Source organism: Syngnathus leptorhynchus, chromosome 3 (assembly GCF_054491065.1).
Source record: "Syngnathus leptorhynchus isolate UIUO chromosome 3, UIUO_Slep, whole genome shotgun sequence".
In the NCBI taxonomy this organism is placed as follows: domain Eukaryota; kingdom Metazoa; phylum Chordata; class Actinopteri; order Syngnathiformes; family Syngnathidae; genus Syngnathus; species Syngnathus leptorhynchus.
This window is the reverse complement of record NC_141197.1, coordinates 19848058-19873107: the sequence shown is the minus strand read 5'-3', so window position 1 is coordinate 19873107 and position 25050 is coordinate 19848058. Positions and strand designations below refer to the sequence as shown.

At 43.9% G+C, this 25050-nt stretch overlaps 3 protein-coding genes across 8 annotated transcripts; 2 read left to right on the top strand and 1 right to left on the bottom strand.

Annotated features, from left to right (window-relative positions):
* The first annotated feature begins 567 nt into the window (after positions 1–567).
* Positions 568–5841, top strand: pros1 (protein S). 2 transcript variants are annotated; one of them, XM_085907676.1, is made up of 14 exons: positions 568–725; positions 1183–1340; positions 1537–1561; positions 1638–1721; positions 1788–1910; positions 1980–2105; positions 2927–3055; positions 3122–3362; positions 3497–3683; positions 3748–3912; positions 3983–4151; positions 4240–4376; positions 4448–4676; positions 5093–5841. In XM_085907676.1, the coding sequence occupies exons 1-14, from the start codon at positions 659–661 to the stop codon at positions 5272–5274; spliced, it is 2022 nt and encodes a 673-aa protein (XP_085763802.1). In that variant the 5' UTR covers positions 568–658; the 3' UTR covers positions 5275–5841. The 2 variants fall into 2 exon arrangements, with proteins under 2 accessions (XP_085763802.1, XP_085763803.1); XM_085907677.1 differs by having other exon boundaries at positions 588–725; positions 940–1340.
* Positions 5842–6107: 266 nt separating this feature from the next.
* On the top strand, positions 6108–15349 carry gas6 (growth arrest-specific 6). Of its 2 annotated transcripts, XM_085907679.1 has the most exons (16): positions 6108–6453; positions 7247–7407; positions 8840–8864; positions 8944–9006; positions 9861–9887; positions 9939–9983; positions 11105–11224; positions 11321–11446; positions 12118–12239; positions 12391–12509; positions 12629–12818; positions 12893–13057; positions 13123–13291; positions 13366–13505; positions 13577–13775; positions 13865–15349. In XM_085907679.1, exons 1-16 carry the CDS (start codon positions 6375–6377, stop codon positions 14014–14016), a joined length of 1902 nt encoding a protein of 633 aa, XP_085763805.1. In that variant the 5' UTR covers positions 6108–6374; the 3' UTR covers positions 14017–15349. The 2 variants fall into 2 exon arrangements, with proteins under 2 accessions (XP_085763805.1, XP_085763804.1); XM_085907678.1 differs by having other exon boundaries at positions 6109–6453; positions 9861–9983.
* A 2325-nt stretch (positions 15350–17674) lies between these two features.
* Positions 17675–24907, bottom strand: tmem255b (transmembrane protein 255B). Of its 4 annotated transcripts, none has more exons than XM_085907463.1 (10): positions 24836–24907; positions 24448–24519; positions 23551–23693; positions 23407–23469; positions 20426–20515; positions 19554–19634; positions 18950–19035; positions 18726–18885; positions 18487–18633; positions 17675–18376 (listed from the first exon to the last, which is right to left on the bottom strand). In XM_085907463.1, the coding sequence occupies exons 2-10, from the start codon at positions 24509–24511 to the stop codon at positions 18140–18142; spliced, it is 1071 nt and encodes a 356-aa protein (XP_085763589.1). In that variant the 5' UTR covers positions 24512–24519; positions 24836–24907; the 3' UTR covers positions 17675–18139. The 4 variants fall into 4 exon arrangements, with proteins under 4 accessions (XP_085763589.1, XP_085763590.1, XP_085763587.1 ...); XM_085907464.1 differs by having other exon boundaries at positions 24448–24721; positions 24836–24899; XM_085907461.1 differs by lacking the exon at positions 24836–24907 and adding an exon at positions 24703–24830 and having other exon boundaries at positions 24448–24638.
* Between the last annotated feature and the right edge of the window lie 143 nt (positions 24908–25050).

Here is a 25050-nt window from a genome sequence, read left to right as displayed (position 1 = left end):
TGTGTCTCTGTGTCATTTGCCACCCCCCAAAAAATATTTTAGACTCTATAAAATTCAAGACAAACAGTTTTAAGGAAGCTTTTTGTACCTGTGAGTACAGTAATCCCTCGTTTATAGCGGATAACTGGTTCCCAAAACCACCCGCGATAAGTGAAATCCGCGAAATACGGTCACCAACAAAAAGTACTGGGAATGTAAACAAACATTTGAAGCAATACTACATCGTCTTATAGGTTAGACACCTTTCCTCAATTTAGAAGTTTTATTTTGACTTTTAAATGTTTTTTTAATGTGTAAAAATATAATCCGCGATCTATTGAAGCCGCGATCAACGCAACGCGAAGTAGCGGGGGATCAGTGAACTTCAATCCCTGTGGTCCCGATGACGGGGTTGTTTTTGACAAGCCACCATCCCGGCGTGCATTGTGCGGAGTAAATCTGTTTTCTGCATGAGTTCCACCCACAATGAATGCGCGCGCACGTACGCACGCGCGCACGCACGCACTTTGCAAGCCTGCCTGCCCCCCCCTCCCTCCCTCCCTCCCTCCCTCCCTCCGCAGCAGTCCCTCGCTCGCATAGCGTTTTCGGGAAGAATAAAGTTTGAAGTCCGTCTTTTACCGGAGCCAAGCGGGGCCTAGAGGGACGAAACGACTCGACTATGTGGAGACAGAATCTTGTCTCGGCATGTGTGGTTTTTCTGCTGACGTTCGCCGATGCTTCGCGATGTAAGTTTGCGCCCGTTTTGATTCTTCTCCAAAAAGTTCTTGTCTTGAGCAACTTAAGCTACTTGTTTCGGATTGTTGTTAGTGCAACGAGTGGAACACAAAAACATTGAAAGGACGCGGGCACATCACGAGGCGCTTATACGAACTAACTCACAAAAGGTCATTTCTTGGAAATGTCCGTTTCGCAATGACCTCTTGTGGGTTTTTTTTCCAGGCCAGTTCATATAAGAGCAATTTGGCTTGGCCAGTTCATCCTTTCAGGCTCCAGCTCCCATCTGCCATCTGTCAGAAGCAAACATGGCTAAATTCCTACTCGGATCTGTCATATGTTATTGTAACATGAAGCTGCTTGGATGAATCCCGTGTGCGGGAATGAAGTGTGCAAAAAAATAAAAAATAAAGGACAACAACTGCTTGGTTGGTGAACACGTGTGTTGTGTTTCCATGTGTGTTCCAGTTCTGAGCCAGAGCACAGCATCGCACTTCCTGAACCGGCGCAGGAGAGCCAACTCGCTTTTTGAGGAGCACAAGAAGGGCAACCTGGAGAGGGAGTGCATTGAGGAGCTGTGTAACAGGGAGGAGGCCAGGGAGATCTTTGAGAACATCCCGGAGACGGTAAGGAGGGCCACCTCAGTCAATCACACAGAGAAAAGAGCAATTTTCCTGGGTCTGTCCGTCCATCCATCCATCCATCCATAAGCACATGACTGACGACGGTATGAGTCACAGCGCAGACTAAATAAATAAAAGCAGAAAAAAAATCGGACACACTTTCCTTACTGTCGCTGTAACATTTTTTTTTCTTTTCCAGGACTTCTTTTATCCAAGGTATGTCGGTAAGTTTGCGGACAGAGCAGAAATGGTCGGACTCTGATTTTCTCTTTGTGCTAAAGAAAAAAATGTCTTTTCAAGAATGTCTGGGTTACCACCGCGTCGGCATCAGCAACCACGATTCCGCTTCGGCCATCCCGTCGGATCTTCGGACTTGCGTGAAAGGTGGGGGAGGTTTGAGGGTCACCAAAAGATCTTGGCCGTGCAGTCTTAACATTTTTTTGTTTTCAGAAATCAGCAATCAGTGCACGCCGTTTCCGTGCTACAGGGAAGGCACGGAGCGTTGCGTGGACGGTCAAGGCACTTATACGTGCGTGTGCAAGCCTGGCTGGGATGGCAAATGCTGTGACACCGGTGAGGTTCCATTTCGAAACTCATTGGAGTCGACAAATACCAACCAGACATTTGTCCTTTTTTGCGCAGACATCGACGAATGCTCAGATCCCATGTTTCCGGCGGGATGTAACCAAAAATGCGACAATATTCCCGGAAGCTTCCACTGCACCTGTAAAGATGGCTACTATCTCCGGGACAACATCAACTGTGTGGGTAAGACATCTCAGTTGGATTTTCTCATCGATGATCAAATGAATTGACAACTATTTTGAAAATCAGGTCATCCGTTTTTTGTTTTTTTTTTTGTCCGAAAAAGCACAATAGAAATCGGATGCGTTACTATTATTATTAAAAAATCGTTTTTGTAATGCACTTTCACGCAAAATGGAAATTGATCCTATTATTGGATTTATTGATGGAATAATCGAAAGCCTCAGTCAAAGAGTCATTTTTGATTTCTTTCTTCTTTGTGGTTTTGATTTTGCCGTGGCGCTTGATTTTAAATTCTACACGGCTGTTTGTTGTTCACATGGTTGTATAAGTTTGAGGACAGATGTTTTTCCTTTGCCCCCCTGCAGTAGAAACACAGCTGCTTCAAAGCGTTGACTTTTCACTCCTCCGACTCTTTCGAAAGCGGCGACGCCGAGCGACATTGACTCGAATCAAAAGAAATCGGAAAACGTTTGTTTGCCGATCCTCCCACGGACATCGTCGCTCGTATTTGTTGTTGTTTGCGCGCCGATTTGTCACTGATTGTGTGTTAGTTCAGTTCAAAGTCTCTCTAAACACGCACTGGCCTCTGTGAGAAACATTTACTTTCTCGCATTTTTGGATCGGGACACGTTGTATTTTGATGTTTACTCAGTTTGTTAAGATTCCAACATTCACGGTTAAAAACGATATATTGCTTACGTCAGAACCGCTACAGTAGGGAACAAAAATGCTTCAAAGTGGGAATTATGTAAGGTCTGCATTTTTTTTTTTTTCTGCTTATATCATTGTAATTTCTCCAAAGGAGTTTTATCTGTCCTCAGATATCAACGAGTGCCTGATGTATCCGAGTATTTGTCGAGAACCCGCTCAATGCGTCAATACGCCGGGAATGTTTGAATGTCAGTGTCCAACGGGCTTCAAATACAACTTCACTTCCAAAAGCTGCGACGGTGAGTGATGATTTCAAAGTCGCTTTCCACGCCGAGAAGGACACAGTGTTTCTCTCCGGGTTGCAGATGTGGACGAGTGCGAGGACGACGTGTGCGAGGGCACTTGCGTCAACAACGTGGGCAGCTACTCGTGTCACTGCGACGGACGCCGGGGACTCCGTTTGGCCGACAACAAGCGCGCTTGCGAAAAGATCCCGGTCTGCGTGGAGTTGTACGACTCCAAGTACGCTGAGATGTTGTACCTGGGGGAGCAGTTTGCGGGGCTTCCCGTCATCTATCTTCTCTTCCGTCTGCCGGAGACCACAAAGTGAGGAAAAACAATAACAAAAGAGAGGAAGATGAAATTGATATGTTCATCATCCGTAATAATTGAAGAGTAGTAACGATGAGTCGGTTTTAAAAAAAAAAATAATTTCAACGTAAATATCGTGCGAATGGCAGGTTTTCAGCCGAGTTTGACTTCCGCACCTTTGACCCCGAGGGAGTTATTCTCTACGCGGAGTCCTCCCAGGACGCCTGGTTCATGCTGGGGCTACGAGACGGCCGCATCGAGGTCCAGTTTAAAAATCAGCACACCTTGAAGGTCACCAGCGGAGGGAAAGCCATCAACGACGGACAATGGCACGTGGTAAGATGAACGCGACGGAGAAAAGATCGTGTCGGAATAGAAACGACAGCCGCGTGACACGCAGATCTCGGTGGACGAACTTGAGAAGAGCATCAGCGTGAAGATCAGCAAGGAAGCTGTCATGAGCATCAACAGTCCAGAGAGTCTCTTTACGGGCGTCAACGGAAAACTGGAGACCAAAGTTTACATCGCCAGTGTCCGCAACCGCACCAATAGTCTCATCAAACCGGTAAATTATTTGTTTTCTTCTTCTTCTTCTGCACCTAATTGATGATAGCGATTGATGGGATCTGCCGTAGATCAACCCTCGACTGGATGGCTGCATCCGGGGCTGGAACATGATGAACCAGGGAGCATCCGGGGTCAAGGAGGCCATCCAGGAGAAGGAAAGCAAACACTGCTACGCACATGTGGAACGAGGATCTTTTTTCACCGGGGAAGGATTGGCGCATTTCCACCTTGACTACAGTGAGTAAGTTAAGTCAGACTTTATCAGTCCTCAAAGGGATTTTTTTTTTTTTTTGACCCTCACAAAGCCACTTTTTTTCTCGCCTAGGTGACTCTGGAAGCTGGAAAGTGGATTTGAAGATGAGTATACGTCCTTCGAGCAGCACAGGTGTCCTCTTTGCTCTGGTTTCCGACAACAGGGTCCCGTTGTCGCTCGCCGTGGTAACGCAGGGCGACTTTGACGCCGTACGTGCCCACGGAAAAGCTTTCTCGACGTTGTCTGTCGACGGCTTGCTCGAAATCGGTTTCTCTTGCAGAGCCTGCAAGTTTTCTTGGATGGGGCGATGGTGGCAAAGCTGGATTCGCTGCTATTGTGTTACCCCGACCGATTAACGGTGCTGCTGAGCGCCACGCCGACCCACATTTCCATCTCGGCCAACTCGTCAAATGTCAGGGAGATGGCGGCCGACGCCCTGCAGGAGGCGCTGCAGCGCCTCAACGCCACAATGCAGAACCCAGTCAGCACCTACATTGGCGGGATACCGGGTCAGTTACAAATGAGATGAACAACAACAGATGGGCCACTTGAAGCGAAGATCATACACGGGGGGGGGGACGGCGACGTACGCTAATTATTTCAATACGAATATCCCGTGTCGTCGTCTTCTTCCCAAAACTGCTTCAAAGTAAGCTTGGAGTAGTTACAGGAACCCCTCTAAGCATTTCCAAATGACCATCCTGATTGATTCCAGGAATCAATGATTTTTTTTTGCCGTCTCATTAGTTGAATGTGTAGCAGTAAGCAACTTGTAAGAATTGACACCAGACGTTTGATGTCATGGCCATGACCCCCAAAAAAAAAAAAAATAGATGAATTGTGTCCGACCGCATCGGATCGTGCTGCAGCTTTTTTTTTTTTTTTTGCGCAGACAATGGATGCTATGGATATTTTCTTCTTTCAGATGACGTCCCCTGGGACGCCACCCCGGTGAGTGCCTTTTATCACGGCTGCATGGACATCTCCGTCAACGGCCAGATGTTGGACTTTGACGAAGCCCTGAGCAAGCACAATAGTATCAAGTCCCATTCTTGTCCTCCCGCTTCAAGCCCAGAAACAGACGGCCTTCAGCAGGAAAGAGAGTAACACCACCACCACTTTGCAGTAGTCCTACAACCCTTGTGGGAAATTTAAATTTTAGGACGCACAACGGGAGGGAGAAGAAACGTCTCAAGAAGAGGCGGGGGATAGTTTTCAACTCTTAGACTTTATTTTTTTTCTGATTATACTTGTGATGAACGACGACGGCTTGTTTGCTGGAAGTTGGATGACGTAGTTGAAACATTTTGCTGCAAGCAAGTAATTCCAAGAAATGTTGGAGGCTTCTGTAACATGTGTTGAGCAAGAAGCGGGGCCCCCTGAAGACCGGACCGGGAGCTCCCGGGCCACCTTGCAACCTGGCTACTGGTCTGCGGGGAGAACGACTTTGACATAAAAGTCCCAACACTTGCTCGAAGATCTTTCTTAGCATCCAGATTGAATTGTCTTCTTTGAGCTGAACCCATTGAACTCGTTCATTGCCATGGCCGGCTATCGACGTCAAAAGATTATTTTTTAACAGAGCTGGCTGTGAATAATCTAGGGATGAACTCAAAATGAAAATTCTTGACTCCAAACTGAAGCAATGAAATAAATGACAATATCTGAAGTCAATATTTGAGCTCCGGGTCATTTGATCAAATCAAGGTCAATTTAAAGTTCATGTCAATTGATCATATTCAATTATATTGAAATATAACATGAGCTACCTTTTTAAAAGGCATTTTGCCACATGCTTTTAAATAAGTGCGTGACTTCGCTCTGCATCGTGATGCAGCCTCGCTTGCACTCGTCCAAACACACACACACGCACACACACACACACAGACACACACACACACACACACACACACACACACACACACACACACGCGAGGAGGAGGAGGAGGCGGCGGCGGAGGAGAGGAGCCAAAGGACAAAAAGTGCGGACCTCAATGGAGACGAGCTAACCGCAGCCCGAGGAGGACGACAGCGTCGTAGCAGTCAAGAGACATGCGGGGGGAGCATACGCCTCTTTAGCCTCCAACACACCTCGGTGGGCATTTTTGGGAAGACCTGACCGCTCGCTACCTTCGAATCGAGACAGAGGGGACGACTTTTTTTTTTTTTTTGAAAGACAAAAGTTTACGGTGCTCGGTGCAGACACAATGCGTGCAAGCCGGACAAAGTGGTTGGCATCGGCCGCGCTGCTAATCCTACTAGTCGCTCGCTGCTCTTCAAGTCGTAGTAAGTAAACACGCATGCTAGGCGGCTACGCTGCAGTGCTAAGTGACGCTTCGCGTTTATGTTGTGATGACAAACGGCAGTCAGCCAGCCAGCCAGCCAGCGAGCGAGCGAGCGAGCGTCCTTCACGGTGTCCCCCCTGCGCGCAGCTTTAAAAGGTTTGGACCACCGCGGCACACTGGTGGAGACCTCCACGCTTCTTGACCTCTGGTCCACAAATACGTCTTTGTTGTCGTGCATTGTCTTTGCGTGGGAAATCACGATCGACAAATATTGTGTTATCGGAGAGATTTTTTCTTTTTCTCCAGGTATTTCTTTTTCTGATAAATCCTTGCATTTAAAAACATAAGCACCCCTCCAAAAGTATTGGAACGGCAAGGTCCGGTATTTTGTTGGATATGAAAGACATTTGAATTTCCCATCAAAAGGATGGGTGGCTTCACACCAAAGTGCTCTGTCCTGAGTATATAATGGAAGATATCATTATAGAACTTGAAAAATAATCAAGTTCTGTCTCGATTATCTTTTGATCTGAACCCAAATGTCTTCAATATTCAACTAAATCAAAGGATCACCTTGCTGTTCCAATACTTTTGGTGGGTACTGTATCTATCTTTACTTTGACAACACAGGCTTGGAACGTTGTTTTTTTTTCAGCCTCTGCAGATGACGCAATTTGAAAGAAAAAAAAAAAAAGGAAATTGCGAAAAGTAAAAGTCAAACGTTGTCATTTTAGGGACTCGAAATGTAATTGAGTACTTTTGCCACCTCTGATCTTGCATTTCCTTCTGTCCAGTCTCCCTGACAGATCAACAGGCAAACCAGTTCCTGAGCAGACACCGGAGAGCTAATCAAGTCTTTGAGGAGACCAAGCAAGGACACTTGGAGAGGGAATGTGTGGAAGAGAAGTGTTCCAAGGAGGAGGCCCGGGAAGTGTTTGAAAACGACCCCGAAACTGTGAGTCGCCATCACTTCAAAAAATGACAGTAGACTCCGAATATCAGGGCTCCATCATGTTTGCTGATTTTTACACAATGACCCTTCCTTTTTTTCAAATTGTATTTTGCAGCATTTCCTAATCATGTTTGGATGAGTGAGTGTACAATTTCCACTGTGTAAACAACTCCTGACCCAAATCTGCCTCCTACTCCAGGCATGATTTGGGCGTGTTTTATAGTGAGTGCTGATTCATAGTCTGAGCTTCTGTTGTTGATGCTTCTGTCAGCGCTGACAAGCATGAAATATATTTGATTGGGGTTTGACGGACATATTTTTCCCAAAAAATCAATTCTTTTTGGTTTCCGTGGTGGTGGTTGAGTCAGCATGACTAAGTCTTTGTTTTTGCCATGCAGCATTTTGGAAAATGCTGCAGTCCTAGTAGTACTCCCTTTTTTCAGAAGTATGCACACAAACACGCCAATGTATCATCTCTTATCTGTCGGGGAATTCATTTCCCGTCGTCCCTGCAAGGTGGCAGACACGTGTGCCCCATTTATGTCCCTACACGCTTTCCTCACATGCACGTCAACACGCCTAATCGGGGCTTTCTTATTTTAGAACAAATCTTGGTTTTCATTCCGCTCAGGCATGTGCCCCTAATCTGCATACATTCCCTCCCTCTCTTGTTTTACCAACACAAGCACACACACGATGTCCTTCAAATGGTTTAACAATAATAATAATCATCATCATTTGTATGATTTGTGAAAATATTTTTGCATCATCTCAGCTGTTTATTCCACATACAGACATTGAAAGAATTGTGTGTTATGAGAAGGTTTATTTTTGTCAAGGGCAAGACCTTGAAGAAGCAGAGCGTGAGGCTTCAAAAGTCAAATTGCGTCTGGTAGAGTCCAAGTGACAAACACGCACGTTTCATTTTTGGAATGTCAAAGCAAGGCGCATTATTCCTTCTCAAATTGCCTGTGACGCTGCACTTTTCTCCGCTGCAGCTCTGACTCGGCAATTTGCAAGAGGTGATTCCGTTGAGTGTGACACACACACACACACACACACACACACACACACACACAGCAAAAATGAATTATGCCATGGATAATTGGGAATCTGGATTGAACTTTAATAAGATACCTCACCTGCCATACATCTGTAAATTCTGGCAGATTTTTTTTTTTTTTCCGGAGGTTGCAGCATTGCTGTTCATTATCGGGAATTCCGAGAATTCTCAGGATGCCTCTGGCAATGACTGGCACCCATCTTGAAATGATCGTATTTTGCTCGACTTGTGTTGCTTCGCTGCTTTATTAGCTTCGTACAGACAAAATATGTGTCATTGTTTTTTTTTGGTTTTTTTTTTGAATGTCATGAGTTTGTCTTTAACAATTGAGTTTAAGTGTGTTAACCTTATGCACGTCTTCATCTTCTTTAGGAATACTTCTACCCCAAGTATTTAAGTAAGTTGTCGCCATCCACAATGCCGAGTTTTACCAAGTTAACATTTTGCTTAAGCTTTTTTTTTTTTTTTTTGCTCAGATTGTTTGGAGAAGTTTGGAGGTTCACCAAAGAAGAAACATGATCTGATCACATGCGTCCACAGTAAGTTTGATATGCTGTGCATTTTTTTTTTTTTCATCTTCTGCACTGTGGATAAAATGAGTGGGGCTGCATTGCAGTAGTGAATGCTGCAGCAAGAAACCTCGCCACCCAATTGAAGTTACCTTTTCGTCTGTGCCTGTAATGACTAAACGTTGCAGTGCAGTGCTGAGTGACGCCCCTTCCTTCCTCCGTCACACGCTACTTTGTCGTCAGAGGTGACGTGAAATTTCTGCTGCATCAGTGGATGGAGAGGGGGGGGGCGGTGACTCAGCTGTTGTGCCTGTGTGCATTCATTGGCATTCCTCTCCTTACCTGCAAAATGTGTCCATTCTGGCTGGATATCAGCACAACATAAAGTGTATGTTGTCCAAAGTATTTTTTTTTTTTAATTCGTCTGGTTAAGCACATTGCGCTCGCTCGCATCTGGTCTGCGTGTTATTGCTATGTTGAGACCACTGCCAAGAGGCAAGTGTTATTTTTCAAATGTAATGTCAAAAGCGCTTCAGTTCCGCTCTTTAGAAACGCTTTGGGATTCCAACACTTGTACGAGCATCTGCGTCTTCCTCCGGGCCCTGCGCTCGCACGCTCGCTCACTCGGCTCAATACCGAGCTCGAGCTGGCGTGCACAGACTTGTGCGGACTACCCTGACACAGAAAGAAAACAAACGTTTTTTTTTCCATATATCAGAGTCAAAAGAACAAAACCTGTTATGGAATAATATCATGGTCCACTTTCTGAGAATCGGACAAGAGTTTTTACGCTGTTTATTTTTCAAATACGTCCAACCTATGTGGATGGCATGCTAAATTTGTTGTCTGCTTTTTGTTTTTTTGTTGTTTTTCCCCACAACAAGACATTCCGGACCAGTGCTCCCCTTCCCACTGTCACGCCAGAGGAAGCGTGCGCTGCGAGGACAAAAAGGGCACCTTCCTCTGTCACTGTTTTTCAGGTTGGACGGGGGACCTCTGTGATCAAGGTACCGTCACCATCACCACGAGAGATTTAATAATGAACATTTACGAGAGTGGGTGGGTGGGGGGGTCAGCATATGCAATAGTTTTCCATTGGCGCGTCTTGTCACTTTTCTCAATTTGTGACTTTATGGACAACATCCTGCAACGTGTTTTTATATATATATATATATATATATATATATATATATATATATATATATATATATATATTTATATTTATTTATTTATTTATTTTTAAATACAATTTTATTTTTATTTTATGATTTACGTATATTTATTTCTATTATATATCTATTTATTTCTATTATATTTTATATTTATTTTATTACGTGTATATATTTTTCTAATTTTATATTTATTTTTACACACACACACAGGAAAAACAAAACAAAGATGAAAGATAGATTCTTGACTCTGTGAATCACAGACAGGTTTTGTTAATAAGATTTAAAAGTGATCTGTTGAGAAATTAAGCAAGGAGTATTTTGCAATGCTAGAAATTCTGGCAGTCATTGCCTTATCTCCATCTGCACAAAAATGTAAAAGCGTGTTGGGGGATGTCCTAAGCCTTGATAATGTTCTGTAAAAACACTTTTTATTTCTTGCCTAATCTTGATAAGTAACAGTCAGTTGTGAATATAAACAAAATATTTGCAGGTGTGTCTGTAATTCCCTTTGTAAAAATACTTGTATTCAATCTTTGATGTCGTGAACATTAGGTTAGAATATAAACAAAGCTTTTTTGTTGTGGCGCCTTAACAAGGTTGCCAAGCATTCCTGCAAGGTCAGCACATATTCCAGTGTGTAATAGATATGAAGGGAGAAAGTGAGCATCAAGACAAAATGTCAGAGCCCAAACTGGAAAGAGTGCACACTGTGAGGTGGAGCAGAATATGCTTTGCAACCACCCAATTTGCACTTTTCCACCGTGACTCATTTCACCACCTTAGCGAGAGTGGAAATTGAGGATTCACTCGTCTGCTGGAGTCTTTTCTGCCGCAGATGACTGTCGAGTCCCAAAACACTCAAAGAGAACTGCAACATTGCGTGTTCCTTGCAGACGCCAAAAATAATTCACCGTACTGTTTTTGCTGCCCCACCCACCCCCTCCCTCCTTTGGCAGATGTTAACGAGTGCAACAAGAGCAATGGAGGATGTGACCACGAGTGCAGCAACACGATGGGAAGTTACCACTGCTCTTGCCAGCCAGGTTACATGTTGCGAGGACATCACATGTGCGTCGGTGAGCAACGACACGTAAATTGCTCTGGTGTCGTTAGGAATCACAAAACCCGTGATGCTTTCTTAACCGTCCACATTCTTTGTGTTTTTCTTCAAGACGTGGACGAATGTCAAGATGCTCTTAACGTTTGTGGATCAGCTCACTGTGAGAATAACCAGGGAGGCTACCGATGTCAGTGCGACCCTGGCTACGTCTTTGACAATGAGAGCAAGAGTTGTGAGGGTAAGCCACACGCACGCGCACACACACACACACACACACACACACACACACACACACACACACACACACACACACACACACACACACACACACACGAGTCCTGGTGGAGAAGCAGCTTCAGAGTCAGCAGGTGTTGATGCAGCTGTGTTTTGGGGTCAGGAAAGGAATGCTAGCAAATTGAGAGCAAATACTTTTTATGTTGGTAACAGGTCATTTGTTAGCTGTCGTATATATATATAATAAAAAATGTAAATAAAATATAATAAAAATATATCGATACATATGTATTTAAAAAAAAATATTTATGCTATATATAATGAAAAATATATCGCTAAAATAAAACATTGAGTCTCATCTTGAGTTGAGAATTGATTTTCTTGACAAGAAAGTAAACGAAATGGCGGTCTGTTGCTTTTCTGTGTGAAAACAGACTTTACATAAGCACAGCCTTTCTCCTCTGAGAGTAATTGACTTTTATTCTAGCCAGACCAAGCATGGCCATGTAAGGCTAGTTAGAAGGAGGAGAACGGCACTTGATACCAGTGTTGTTTACATTCCTCGTGATGCTGACAAGGAGCCAGTTCCCATGTTTTTTATTTATTTTTTTAAATTCATGTTTTGATTGAGTCGGTGCTCAAGTCTTCATTTCTGCTTGGGTTGTCACCTCTCAGACGTGGACGAGTGTGAGGCAAGCGTGTGCGCCGAAGAGTGTCTCAACACTTTGGGGAGTTTCCGCTGTTTGTGCGACGGGCGTCAGGGCAGGAAGCTGGAGCAGGACCTCAGGAGCTGTAAGGTGAAAAACAAAGAATGAGCCTTTTTGATTGACGCTCATTCAGCTCTTTGACCCATCAACACTTTTCCGCTTCAGTGAAACACATCAAAGAATCACGCGTGTCCCGACTTGTCGAGAACCGGCGTCGGTGACGATCTCGTTATTTCCGCAGGCGATAACTCCGTGTATGAAGCCGGCTCTGAAAAGGAATTCTCGCTCTCTCTATCTGGGCCGCATGTTCAACGGCTTGCCGGTGATGAGGCTGCGCTTCCGTCGGAGGATTAACACCGGGTGAGCGTGTGCCGGATGCTTTATCTTTTTTTTTTTTTAAATAGTTTATGGTGACAGAGATGGAAACAAATGTGTTTCTTTCACCATCTCATCCAGTTCCTCCACCTTTTCCGTTTCAGTTTTTCCGCAGAGTTTGATTTCCGTACCTACGACCCGGAGGGAGTGATCTTTTTTGCCGGCGGCCACCTGAACAGCTCCTGGATCGTGCTGGCAATTCATCACGGGAGACTCGAATTGCAGCTGAAATACGGCACGGTCAGCAGAGTCACCAGCAGCGGACCCCTCGTCAACGACGGCCAGTGGAGGAAGGTGGGCGCTCTTCACCAAAAGCCGACCCCCGTCCTGCTGCATCGGTCCCGATCGCAACCGTTTCTCCGTTTTAGATTTCGGTCGAGGAGCAGGGGCGGAGTCTGGTGATTAAGATTGACAGGGAGGCCGTCATGAAGATCGCCGTTAACGGCGATCTGTTCACGCTGAAGAAGGACATGCATGAGCTCAACCTGACCGTGGGAGGAGTCCCCTTTAAGGAGAGCAGCCTCGTCAGCAAGGTCTGGCTTTTGAAATCCTCTTGGTTCCTCAGCCCGCTCATCTCAACCTCTGCCGCCGTTTGTAGGTGAACCCGCGTTTGGACGGCTGTATGAAGGAGTGGCGCTGGATGACCGGAGAAGACAGGTCCATGCAGGAAAGCATCATGACCAATGAGAACATTCAGTGTTTCAGCACCGAGAATCCCGGCGCGTATTACCCCGGCACAGGCTTTGCGCTTTTCAACATTAGCTACGGTGCGTAAATCTTTCTGATACGCTGCTGAGTTTGAAAACCTTTGTTCATCCAGCCATTTTTCTTTGCCCCGTAGAGTCCCAGAACCTGAGCGTCCAGTTGAGCCTCTATCCGACGACTGCCATCGGGGTGCTCTTTGCCATTGTTCGGGAAGACACCGTCCCTCTCTCTATCGCGCTGGCCGACTATCACCCTGGCATCGATGAGTGGAGAGACGTAAGTGAACGGCACAACACCTTTTTTTTTTAAAAAAAAATGCTTTTTAATGAGAATGAATGTGTTTGTAGTTTGTTCTCGTAACGGCGGGTGACGTCATCCTCGCCAGCTCACCGGCGCCCCTCTGCGACGGCGAGAGTCATGAAATCGAGGTGAAGATCTCCGGCAACCGCACCCAGCTCTTTATCGACGGCGTGCCCGGACGGAGCCAAGATGCAGAGGTCAACCTTTTTTCGCCGTCCAGCACCTTCATTGGAGGTCTCCCCGATGGTGAGCGCATTGTCAAGGTTTTAGGCGACAATTTTTTTTTTTTTTTTTCTTGACGTTGACATTGAACGTTCCCGTCACTTCTTCCTCAGATGTCCCGCTGGTCTCCACACCGGTGTCGGCGCCATTCAGCGGATGCATGAAGGTCACGGTGAACGGGCAAACTCTAGACCTGGACCAGGCCCTTCAGAAACACAACGACATCCGCTCCCACTCCTGCCCCCTGCTGGATTCTAATCAGTGACCTTGCAACAATGCTCTCTGCCAATCCAGAAGCAGGGGGTGATTGTTTCCAGAATATTTGTAAGATCAAACCTTGAATAGAGAGGAGACTTGTTCGATTTAAATATCATGAAATGTAAAGCAGGTGTGGTCCTACTAGGCCCTCATACCGGTTTTTTTTTTTTTCCCTCAACTGTGACAATGGTGCTTGCTGCCTGGAGGCTCTAGCAAGGACTTTTTTTTTTTTTTTGCATAGTCTAAGAAAAATAGGCAACAAAATCCACTTCATCAGTCAGAAGTCATAAATTGAAATGCATCATGTGTCGCATTACCTCAAGTTATCCCTGGGAAAACGCGAGGCTCCATTACGCCCCTCTTGCTTAACTCAACCGTGGACCCAAAGCAGAATACTGCCCAACTTGATTTCAGACCGAGCAAGGGTTCATTCCATCCACTCATTTTGCATATTCTAGAAAACCTTTGCACATAGTTGCAGGTAGATATGGCGTGTAACATGAAGCCATCATCAGAAGCTCATCGCCACCTACTCCATGTCTACCTGCAACCTTGAAAGACAAAAAAAAAAAATCTACCTTGTGCCTACTTGAGCGCTCTGAAAAGAGGCGAATTCTGTCACGTCGTGATTTCGTGACACGCGTGGACTCGGCTTGTGCATCAAGATCTCAAATCTCGGATCCTTCAGCGCTAATGCTAAAACCGCCATAATCTAGTCTGACAATGAAATCACAATGGAGGAAGAGGAGGCTGACTCTGCAGAAGTGAACGACCACTGTATCCAACGTACCGTACAAGCTACTGAACGGAAAACTAGTGCGCTGTATTATACTAAGTGTGTAAATAATGTGACTTGTACAATGCTTGATAGAAGGACCGAAACTTGCCGTACGTACTCACTGAGGATATCTTTGCATCAAAGTTAAACAACACTTATAGTCTCAATTTAATGTTCTGCATACAAAATAAAATGGTTTTTCCCGTAAATGGGATTAAAAGCATTAGTCAGAAATTTGATTAGAATTTCACAGAATCACTGTTTAATTGTTCATTTGGTAAATGCTGAATAAACCGAAAAAGGAATGTTGAGACTGAGAAGCATATATATATTTTTTTTTGTCCAAAGGGCTCTCATGTTTTTTTGGCTTTACTTGTACCGTTGTCAAGTTTTGTCATGAATGAATGAATGCCCGGATGCCAATTTTTTTTTTTTTTTTTTCTCGATATGTTGTGATGTTTGATGATTTTTGTTTTATCAGCTCAGTGTCCAATGAGACAATTAAGTTTTAATCTTCCAGGCTGAGAATTGTATTTAAAAGCAAAATAAAAGGTTCAATGAGCATGAAGACTAAAATGTGATTTTTCAAAAATTGTACCTTTTATTCAAACACAAACATATTCGGTATACTAACACCATCAACTACAATCCGACAAATACAAAATTAAAACACCAATGTCGGCATAACGTGTCGGATGGCATCGCAGCAACGCTGTCTGTCACTTTCACTTCAGCTTTTTCCCGAATAAAGTGGCTTGTTATTAGGTACACCTGAAAATGGCGGTGTACCTAATAGAGTGTCCGAGTGACGTCACAGACCAAACAGCCAATCAGAAAGTGGGGGTGAGGGCGGGTGTGGCACTTTTCACTTTCACTTAAACTTTTTCCCTAATGAAGTGATTAGGTACACCTGTGTCCATATGACGTCACAGATCAACCAGCCAATCAAAAAGTGGGGGGTTGTTCGGGTGTGGCACTTTTCACTTTCACTTAAGTTTTGACCATAATTTTTCCCTAATGAAGTGGCCTGTGATTAGGTACACCTGAAAATGGGGGTGTACCTAATGGAGTGTCCGAATGACGTCACAGATCAACCAGCCAATCAAAAAGTGGGGGTGAGGGCGGGTGTGGCACTCGGACACTCTATTAGGTACACCGCCATTTTCAGGTGTACCTAATCACAGGCCACTTCATTAGGGAATAATCATGGTCAAAGTTGAACGGAAAGTGAAAAGTGCCACACCCAAACAACCCCCCACTTTCTGATTGGCTGTTTGATCTGTGACGTCACAAGGACACTCCATTAGGTACACCGCCATTTTCAGGTGTACCTAATCACAGGCCACTTCATTAGGGAAAAATCATGGTCAAAATTTAAATGAAAGTGAAAAGTGCCACACCCAAACAACCCCCCACTTTCTGATTGGCTGTTTGATCTGTGACGTCACAAGGACACTCCATTAGGTACACCGCCATTTTCAGGTGTACCTAATCACAGGCCACTTCATTAGGGAAAAATCATGGTCAAAATTTAAATGAAAGTGAAAAGTGCCACACCCAAACAACCCCCCACTTTCTGATTGGCTGTTGGATCTGTGACGTCACACGGACACAGGTGTACCTAATCACTTCATTAGGGAAAAAGTTTAAGTGAAAGTGAAAAGTGCCCCACCCGCCCTCACCCCCACTTTCTGATTGGCTGTTGGATCAGTGACGTCACTCGGACACTCCATTAGGTACACCGCCATTTTCAGGTGTACCTAATCACAGGCCACTTCATTAGGGAAAAATCATGGTCAAAATTTAAATGAAAGTGAAAAGTGCCACACCCAAACAACCCCCCACTTTCTGATTGGCTGTTGGATCTGTGACGTCACACGGACACAGGTGTACCTAATCACTTCATTAGGGAAAAAGTTTAAGTGAAAGTGAAAAGTGCCCCACCCGCCCTCACCCCCACTTTCTGATTGGCTGTTGGATCAGTGACGTCACTCGGACACTCCATTAGGTACACCGCCATTTTCAGGTGTACCTAATCACAGGCCACTTCATTAGGGAAAAATCATGGTCAAAACTTAAATGAAAGTGAAAAGTGCCACACCCAAACAACCCCCCACTTTCTGATTGGCTGGTTGATCTGTGACGTCACACAGACACTCCATTAGGTACGCCGCCATTTTCAGGTGTACCTAATCACAGGCCACTTCATTAGGGAAAAATCATGGTCAAAATTTAAATGAAAGTGAAAAGTGCCACACCCAAACAACCCCCCACTTTCTGATTGGCTGTTGGATCTGTGACGTCACAAGGACACTCCATTAGGTACACCGCCATTTTCAGGTGTACCTAATCACAGGCCACTTCATTAGGGAAAAATCATGGTCAAAATTTAAATGAAAGTGAAAAGTGCCACACCCAAACAACCCCCCACTTTCTGATTGGCTGGTTGATCTGTGACGTCACTCGGACACTCCATTAGGTACACCGCCATTTTCAGGTGTACCTAATCACAGGCCACTTCATTAGGGAAAAATCATGGTCAAAATTTAAATGAAAGTGAAAAGTGCCACACCCAAACAACCCCCCACTTTCTGATTGGCTGGTTGATCTGTGACGTCACTCGGACATTCCATTAGGTACGCCGCCATTTTCAGGTGTACCTAATCACAGGCCACTTTATTAGGGAAACTAGGGTTATTGTTTCAAACTAGGGTTAGGGTTTCACACGGGTTTAAAACTAGTTTTAGGCTTTCAAACTAGGGTTAGGATTTCACACTAGGGTTTCACATTAGTATATCACTCGTATTTCAGGAACATTGTGCCACAAAAACAAGTCTGCCTTTATAAGCAAAATTAGTTCACAATAACAACACTCCGATTTGACACGTTAAAATTTATTGACAGTAAATATGTGATATTTTCAATTTAGATTAAAATAGGAACCGGCTAATACAAAATAACATGCAACAACCATAACTAAACAATATTGTACTGTATATAGGTTGTCTGCATTGCAATGATCTAAGAAACAGCCTATATTGACAACACAGTATCAATAGTTTTATCCAACAGGCCAACAAGAGGCCTCATCACCCATCGCTAAACCCAGTTAAGGGTTTCTTTGGGGGTTAAAGGTTAGAGAGTAGAAGTCAGTCAGTCAGTCAACAATTCAATGCTGGAGGCCTATTCAACGCACATGCATTACGTTCACTACTCAGACATCTTCCTCCTTTCTAGCAGTAGAGAGGACATCACTGTCCTCTCCATCTACGATGGCCTTCTATCAAATGTCTTCTAAGTTCAGGCAAACAAACCGGAGACACAAAAGCTTTGTTTTCTTTTGGCTGAAGCTTCAGTAGGCGTAAGGTGGAGGTTTCTCAAAGGGGCTCTGAGAAGATCCAAAGAGGACCGGCGCGTTGGGTGTCAGCATGAAGCCTCCTCCTGATTCCTGGGGGCCGCCTTGCTGTAGCATTTGGGCGGCACCTTGCGAGGGTGGCTGACTCTGGGTTTCCTCGGAGGGACAGGAAGTTCCTACGGGACCACCCTCGGGGATCATTTGTGGGCTAGCGGGTCCTTGAAAACTAGTAGCCTGAAGAAAGAAGAAAAAAGGCTAAATGTCACAAAGACACAAACATTAACACAGTTTCGAGATGCTTCTGTAACATTGTTGTGCTTGTTGAGGCCTCTGGATGGCAATACCTGAACTGGGACGGGATAGTTGGGGTAGGCCGGGAGATTCTGCCCTGGAGGACAGAAGCCAGCGTAGGTGAGCATGTGCTGGGTGGGGTTGTACAGGATGTGGGGCGGCGGCGCTGGGCTTGGGGCTCTTGCTGGAGCGGGTTTCTGCTGCACAGGTTAGAGAAGCAGATTTACAGCCCGGACTACATTTGTTCACGTTTCGCATCTATTTGACTCGAGGTTCCTTGGGCTCTTCTCACCATGTCCTTGTAGGCTCCAAGAATGGCGGCAGCGATGATCCCCAGGAAGAGGCCAGTCACGTTGAGGACCACCGAGGACCACAGCAGACGATGCAGGTGGATCACATCCCAACAGCTGCTGACCCCAGTGAACTCAAAGTACTGGGGGTGATACTCTGTGCTGCAATACACCACACATATATTGAAGTATCATCAATAAGTACGACATGATTGTAAAAGCTTACTTCTCGCAGTTATAGAGGTAACAGCAGTAGCAGGTGTTGCTTCTCAGCTTCAGCTTGCAGGTTTTGCCGGATGAACCGCACGTCATCTGCAAGTAGATATTGTTATAGATCTCAAACACTGTCATAAATATTCATAAGTAAGCTATGAGTATTGATTCTGTAGTTGTAGTTTCAGTAGTGTAGGCTAACTCTACTGGGAACTCTTTGTAATATTTTGGCAATAGTATAAAGTAAAAAGTATGAGAGAAACTATAGCAAATGAAATTCTCTTTTCTTGTTTGTTTTTAAATCTTTTATATGAAAACGTTAGGGCGGGACACCGATACAAATTTTGGCACTTGTCATTCCTTGTGTTTCTTGAGTAAATGCAGTAAAGCCATTCAACCGCTAGATGTCACTAAAGTAACACAATTGTTCAATTCATACTTATTTATCCATAGTCTGAATTGGAATGAGTAAAAAAAAAAAAAAAAATCCCTTTTCAAAGTGACTCAAGCAGAATAATGCCCTATCGCATTGATCATAACTAATAATTCAATATTCCATATCAACTCTACCTGTTGAAAGAACGTGTGTGTCATTTTGTGTGTGCGTGTAGATTCACCTCGGAATAGTAGCTGTCAAAGGCATAGCCAGAGCCACTGCTGTAAAAATCACACATATTCTCGTGCAAAGGTCTTATGTCCTGTGGGAGAATCAAAAATGCATTAAGGCTGTTAGTGGTAGGGTTTCAAACCAGGGTTAGGCTTTCAAAGTAGGGTGGTGGAAAAACGGTTAGGCTTTCATTATAGGGCTTTAATCTAAAGTTAGCGTTTCAAAGTAGGGTTTCTAATTGAGGTTAGGTTTTTAAATTAGGGTGAGGAATTCCAACTGATTTCAAGATCTCAAAATTGGGTATCAAATTTTGGTTAGGGCTTCCAAATAGGGTTAAGGTTTCAAAGTAGGGTTTTAAACTAGGGTTTCAGTGTATGGGTTCAAACCAGGAGCATGTTTCTAAAGTAGATTTAGTGTTTCAAAATTGGGTTGGAGCCCCCCCCCTTTTTTTTTTTTTTGAGGTTTCAGCTTTTGGGGCAAGCGCACACTGCACCATTAGCGTGAATAGCAGCAGTTTTACGGCTCCCGCTGCAGATTAGCAGCGGACCTCCTGCACCGGCACGATAGAACCAAGCAGCTCATTAAATGATTTCATTGTGCCAGGCTTGACAGAGCAATGAATATAAATTGTGCCGTCCTGTGAGCCTGCCAGCGGCATCCGTGATCAATATCAGAAAGCTGAATAGCTACTTAAACTCCCCCTTGTCATAAACACTCATTAAAATATATTTGATCATTCACTGGGTTAATGGGCCAAAGTGAGCATCGCTCGTTTCCAGGGCCTCAAACGTAGAATTGGATTATGTTGCTGCATTGTGTACATTTCTTAGGCAGAACAGCAAGTCGAGCGAGTGAGACAATTTCCTCCTTTCTTGTACTTACAATAAATTCCGATGCGATGATGCCGTCCACGATAGCGCAGAAGAAGGACGCGATAACGCCAATGCTGATGAAGATGATGGCGGCCATTAGCTTGGAGAGAACAAACGTGCAAAGAGAGACAAATGTAAAGTTACGGAGCAACACGAGCAAAAGAACTTTTCATTCTTCGTTATTCAATCGTGTGAGTATACACCAGTAGTGTTGGGAAAATGAAGCTTCAAATTTGTTGTATGAAGCAATTGTTGTATTTTCTGACTGTTGATTTGAATAAAAGGGACTTAAGAAATGGCAAGTCAGTGTGCATTCAGCCCAGTTGAGTGCCATCTACACAAGTAAAAATAAACACAACAGGTTCATGAATCAAATTTGAAGCTTCGTTTTCCACATCATCATTATACACTACTCGCATGCATTCTTTTTTTCCAGATGACTTTCAATCCGACCACATTGTAATTCAAGTAAGTGGGTTTTCAAAATAATATAGTTTGAACCAATTTGTTGAATGCAAAGCTCAACAAGGTGTCAGCACAAATTTTTATGATTCCTTTTTATCATCCTGTGGCGAATATTAGAGCACCTCTGTGAGGCTTAAGTGGCTAGTGAATGTCTTTTTCAAGTTATTGTGCTAATAGACGATGTTTCGTGCCATTTCATATGCTTTTAGGCCAAATTATCGGTGCCCTGATTTCAAAGAACGAAACAAACCACAACGGCCGCTGCTATTAGTTGAAATGGAGGAGACTGAAATGAATTACAACGTCCTTTGGACAGCGGAACGAATAACTCAAGTGGGTGACTGTCGAAAAAAAAAAGTCACCATTTTCTGGGTGGGTTTTTATCTGCCCCCAACCCAGACTCTCCACTTCATTAGCTGTTTAAATGCCTGGATTTTTATGGGCTCCAAGTCGGGGATGAGGCCAGCAGCGCAGACGATAGAAGCCGACAAATGCATGAGTTCACATGAGCTTAGCACCAGCTGTCAGGACATAAAACACAATTGCTCAGTCCGAACAGAACCTGGAATCTGCTGCTCATGTGCAGAGATGAGCAAAAAAAAGAAGGAATGTCTGTGTAACTAAAGTCACCGCAAGGTCTTTTTGCAGTGCTCGTTGGTCCAGTGACGGAGCACCACCTCGTCGGTGCTAATAACAAGTGAGCATCCCATTGCCTGTTGGTTAAAATACGAGAGTGCACTACATGCTGCAAGGTGACCGGGCGGGAAGTCTGTGAAATATAGCTGGGATGTCGACAAGCGCTTTTTAGAGGTGAGAACAGAACAACCAGATTGGTGAAGCGGTTAGTCATAAACTACGTAAAAGGTGCCGTGTCTAAAAAGAGCCAGCAGCATCAGTCCAAATGGAGGAAACGTTTTCTTTCTCCATCTTTTGGAGTAGACAATTTCATGCCATTTTTCTCTCAGGTCAAATGAACCTGTATTTATTTACTTGCAATAGTTGCAAGAATTAAAACAAAAAAATAAAAAGAGATGAAAAGAATGATTCTGTTAAATTAACACATTTTTAATATTTTTTTTTTATTGAGTCGCAGGTAAACAATTCTAAATTAATTTGTTGTTCTGAATTTGCCTTAATTTTTTTAGCCCATTAAGGTTTTTGTAATAATAATAATAATAATAATAATAATAATAATGAAATACATATATGAATGAAGGCTAGGGATTAGCAACAGGTGATTTTTCTTTCTGAAACATCAACGCTGAAAATGGTGAAATCTGTTTTGCTTTTGTCGCTCAAATGCGCATCACTGTTTGACAAAGCATCTTGAGCAAAACAAGGTCGGAGATACATGAAGATGCTTCAAGCTGCGCAGCTCTACAATGACATGTTCTTTCCAGATAGCAAGCCAGCAGCTATCTTCTTACAGTGAAAGCCGTCCATGGTCTCAGTCGGGAAGCAGACACCTGCATGTTGCCACGTGGGCATTAAAATTTCAAATGGCGGCAAACATCCACACGACATACAAGATTTGACTTTGAGAGATGACTGTGTGTTTCGCATTTGAGCCACGATAACACAACTTCCAAATGCACATTGTTAAAAAAAATACAAAGTGAAATTCAGACTCGGACTTGACAAGCGGATCTGAGCTGCCACACGACACCGTCAAGTTCACATGAAAAATTCACCACAACACATTTGCTCGTTATGCAGACAGTAGAGGAAATGTCCACAAAATAAATATCTCCATTTTGTCCAGATAGTCTACTAAGAACTGTTCAAGCATTTCGATAAAAGCGTTTTAAACGTGTCAAACAAGTAGGAAGTGAAATAACATACTGTAACCTGATCGAATGACATCTAATAGGGCAACTGTATCAGAAACCAGTGATTCATGTACTGAAGCTTCATTTTACATGAGAGGGGGAAAATATTAGTCGTCCTGCAACACTGCAAATTACAATTTTATACCCGATCGGTCTTGGCCCGCGTTAACGACACCATTGAGCTATTGAGTGCCGGTTTTATAACAGGTACTGTGCTCGTTTTCGTGTCTCTGGTGTTTACTTCAGACCTCATGCAGAATGGGATACCGAGGATCCGTTTAGTGGAACAACAAAACTCTACCTATCCTATTTTTTGGTCTAATTTTCATAGGGAGATTATTATCAAAAAAAAAACTAAAATCACAAATCCTTGAGATTAGATGCTAAAAAAAAAAAAAAGTAAACGTTTCAGGTTTGAAACACGATCAACGGTCGTGTGTCGCCTCCTATTACAGGATCAGGCACTTTGTCAGTGTGGCTGTCTCAAATAAACGAGGCCACTCAGCAAACGACCGATGCTAATTCAATTTTCGTTTTCTGTAAAACACGCAGGTAATGACAGTAACAGAATTGTTTATATATGGCGCATGGATCATCTTTCCTTTTCATCGATCGAGTCCTTTATCGTGTTTGGCATTTTTCCCAGCATTTATCCCAGCTGGGATTGTAGAACAAAAGAAGGGAACAAGACACTTACCATTGGCCTTCGATTTTCCAGCAGGTGGATGCCGACGATGCCCAGGAAAGCTCCAAAACTCAGCTGGATGAGGACAGAAAGCAAAGTTGGGGATGATTCTACAAAGTCAGTCAGAACCGGAGAAGCAAGCATGGAGACGCTTACAGTGATCCCCGGGTAATATCCAGCCACGGGAACGTTGTCCGTACGCGTGGCGGAGATCAGACCCACGGCCAACACCACCAGAGACAGAATCAGGAGAGCCACAGTCACCCACAGAGCGGTTTTCTTCCTCCGTAAATACGCAACTGTGGACGGGAGACACTTTCAAGCCATAAGAATAGTATTTTCATTTTCTGGTAAGCGGTGAGGCCCCAAATATCCCTGGCAGCAGTTGCGCTCTCAAGTAGAAACTAGTGAAGGAAAAATGAAGCTTCAAAATGGCTTCATGAACCCGTTGGTTTAATTGAGCCCTCTAGATGGCACTGTCTGTTCAACGCAAGGTTGAAAGGATTCTTAAATACTTTCTTGAAACCAACAGTACCACCGAGAGGAGTTCAAAAATACATCTGGTTCATGAAGCAAATTTTAAGATTCATTTTAACATACCTGTAGGAGCCATCAATATTTTTCTTGTATTTTTTGCTTTTCATTATGGTGTTAACTTTTTGGGTATTGGTTTGTTTTGTTGTCTTGTTATTATTTTCAATCCAATAGCATACGTTTTCTGACGCAACATGCAAACATGAAGTCTGGATTTGAACCCTGTAATCAACTAAACAATTTTTGTTGAACAATTTTTCAACCCAAGAGTTGCAATGTCATAAATCTGCATGTTCCACCCCCGCATGCTTGCTAAACAATTATTTCATTGCAATTTAGAAGGCATAAATAGTAATAAAAATGATTTCAGTTGTCATAGGCACTCAAACCCAAAACAACAGTAAGCAAAACATAATTGCAGTCAAACAAGATTATCATAAAAGATCAGATCAATTTGTCAAGGTATGCATACAATTGAATTAGAGTACATTTTTTCTGTGAAATTCAATCAAATAGTACCTTCAGGGTCCAAGATCTCTGTGTCTGCCGGCTGAGTGGTCTGGCGAGCTTCTGGCTGTTGCATTTTTGACTCTGACAAGATGAATGAATGAAGGGCAGAAAAAAAGATGAGCTCAACAAGCTTCTTTGTAGTTTGGAGGCTGGTTTTTGTCCTGATTGCTCCACTGCTGCTAGTGCATCCTCCAAGGTGCCTGCTCACAATCGACACATGATACACATTCAAACATGTTTGCCCCCCCAATAAGTGAGCTGAACCTGAGCTCAGATGTCTCAACTTTGCCTCGAGAGGGAGAAAGAGGGAGAGGAGGGGGAGGACACAAAGAGAGAGAGAGCCCAATCAGCATCCACACTTCATCTCGGTGTTGACTTCTTTCTTCATGCATCTTACATGAGCTTGACTCAGCAGCCTGGTTTTATATGACTGGGTATGATGCTGGTGGGTCGACGTGGACGTTTGGTCTTACAGCGCCCTCTATTGGCCAGTTCATCCCAAATACAAATGTGAAATTAGCTTCCTTTATTTGAAATCTTCATTTGAACATGCAATGGACACGTTTTTTTCCCACTCTCTCCTGAAACTGATACATGAAAAAAAAAAAGAGC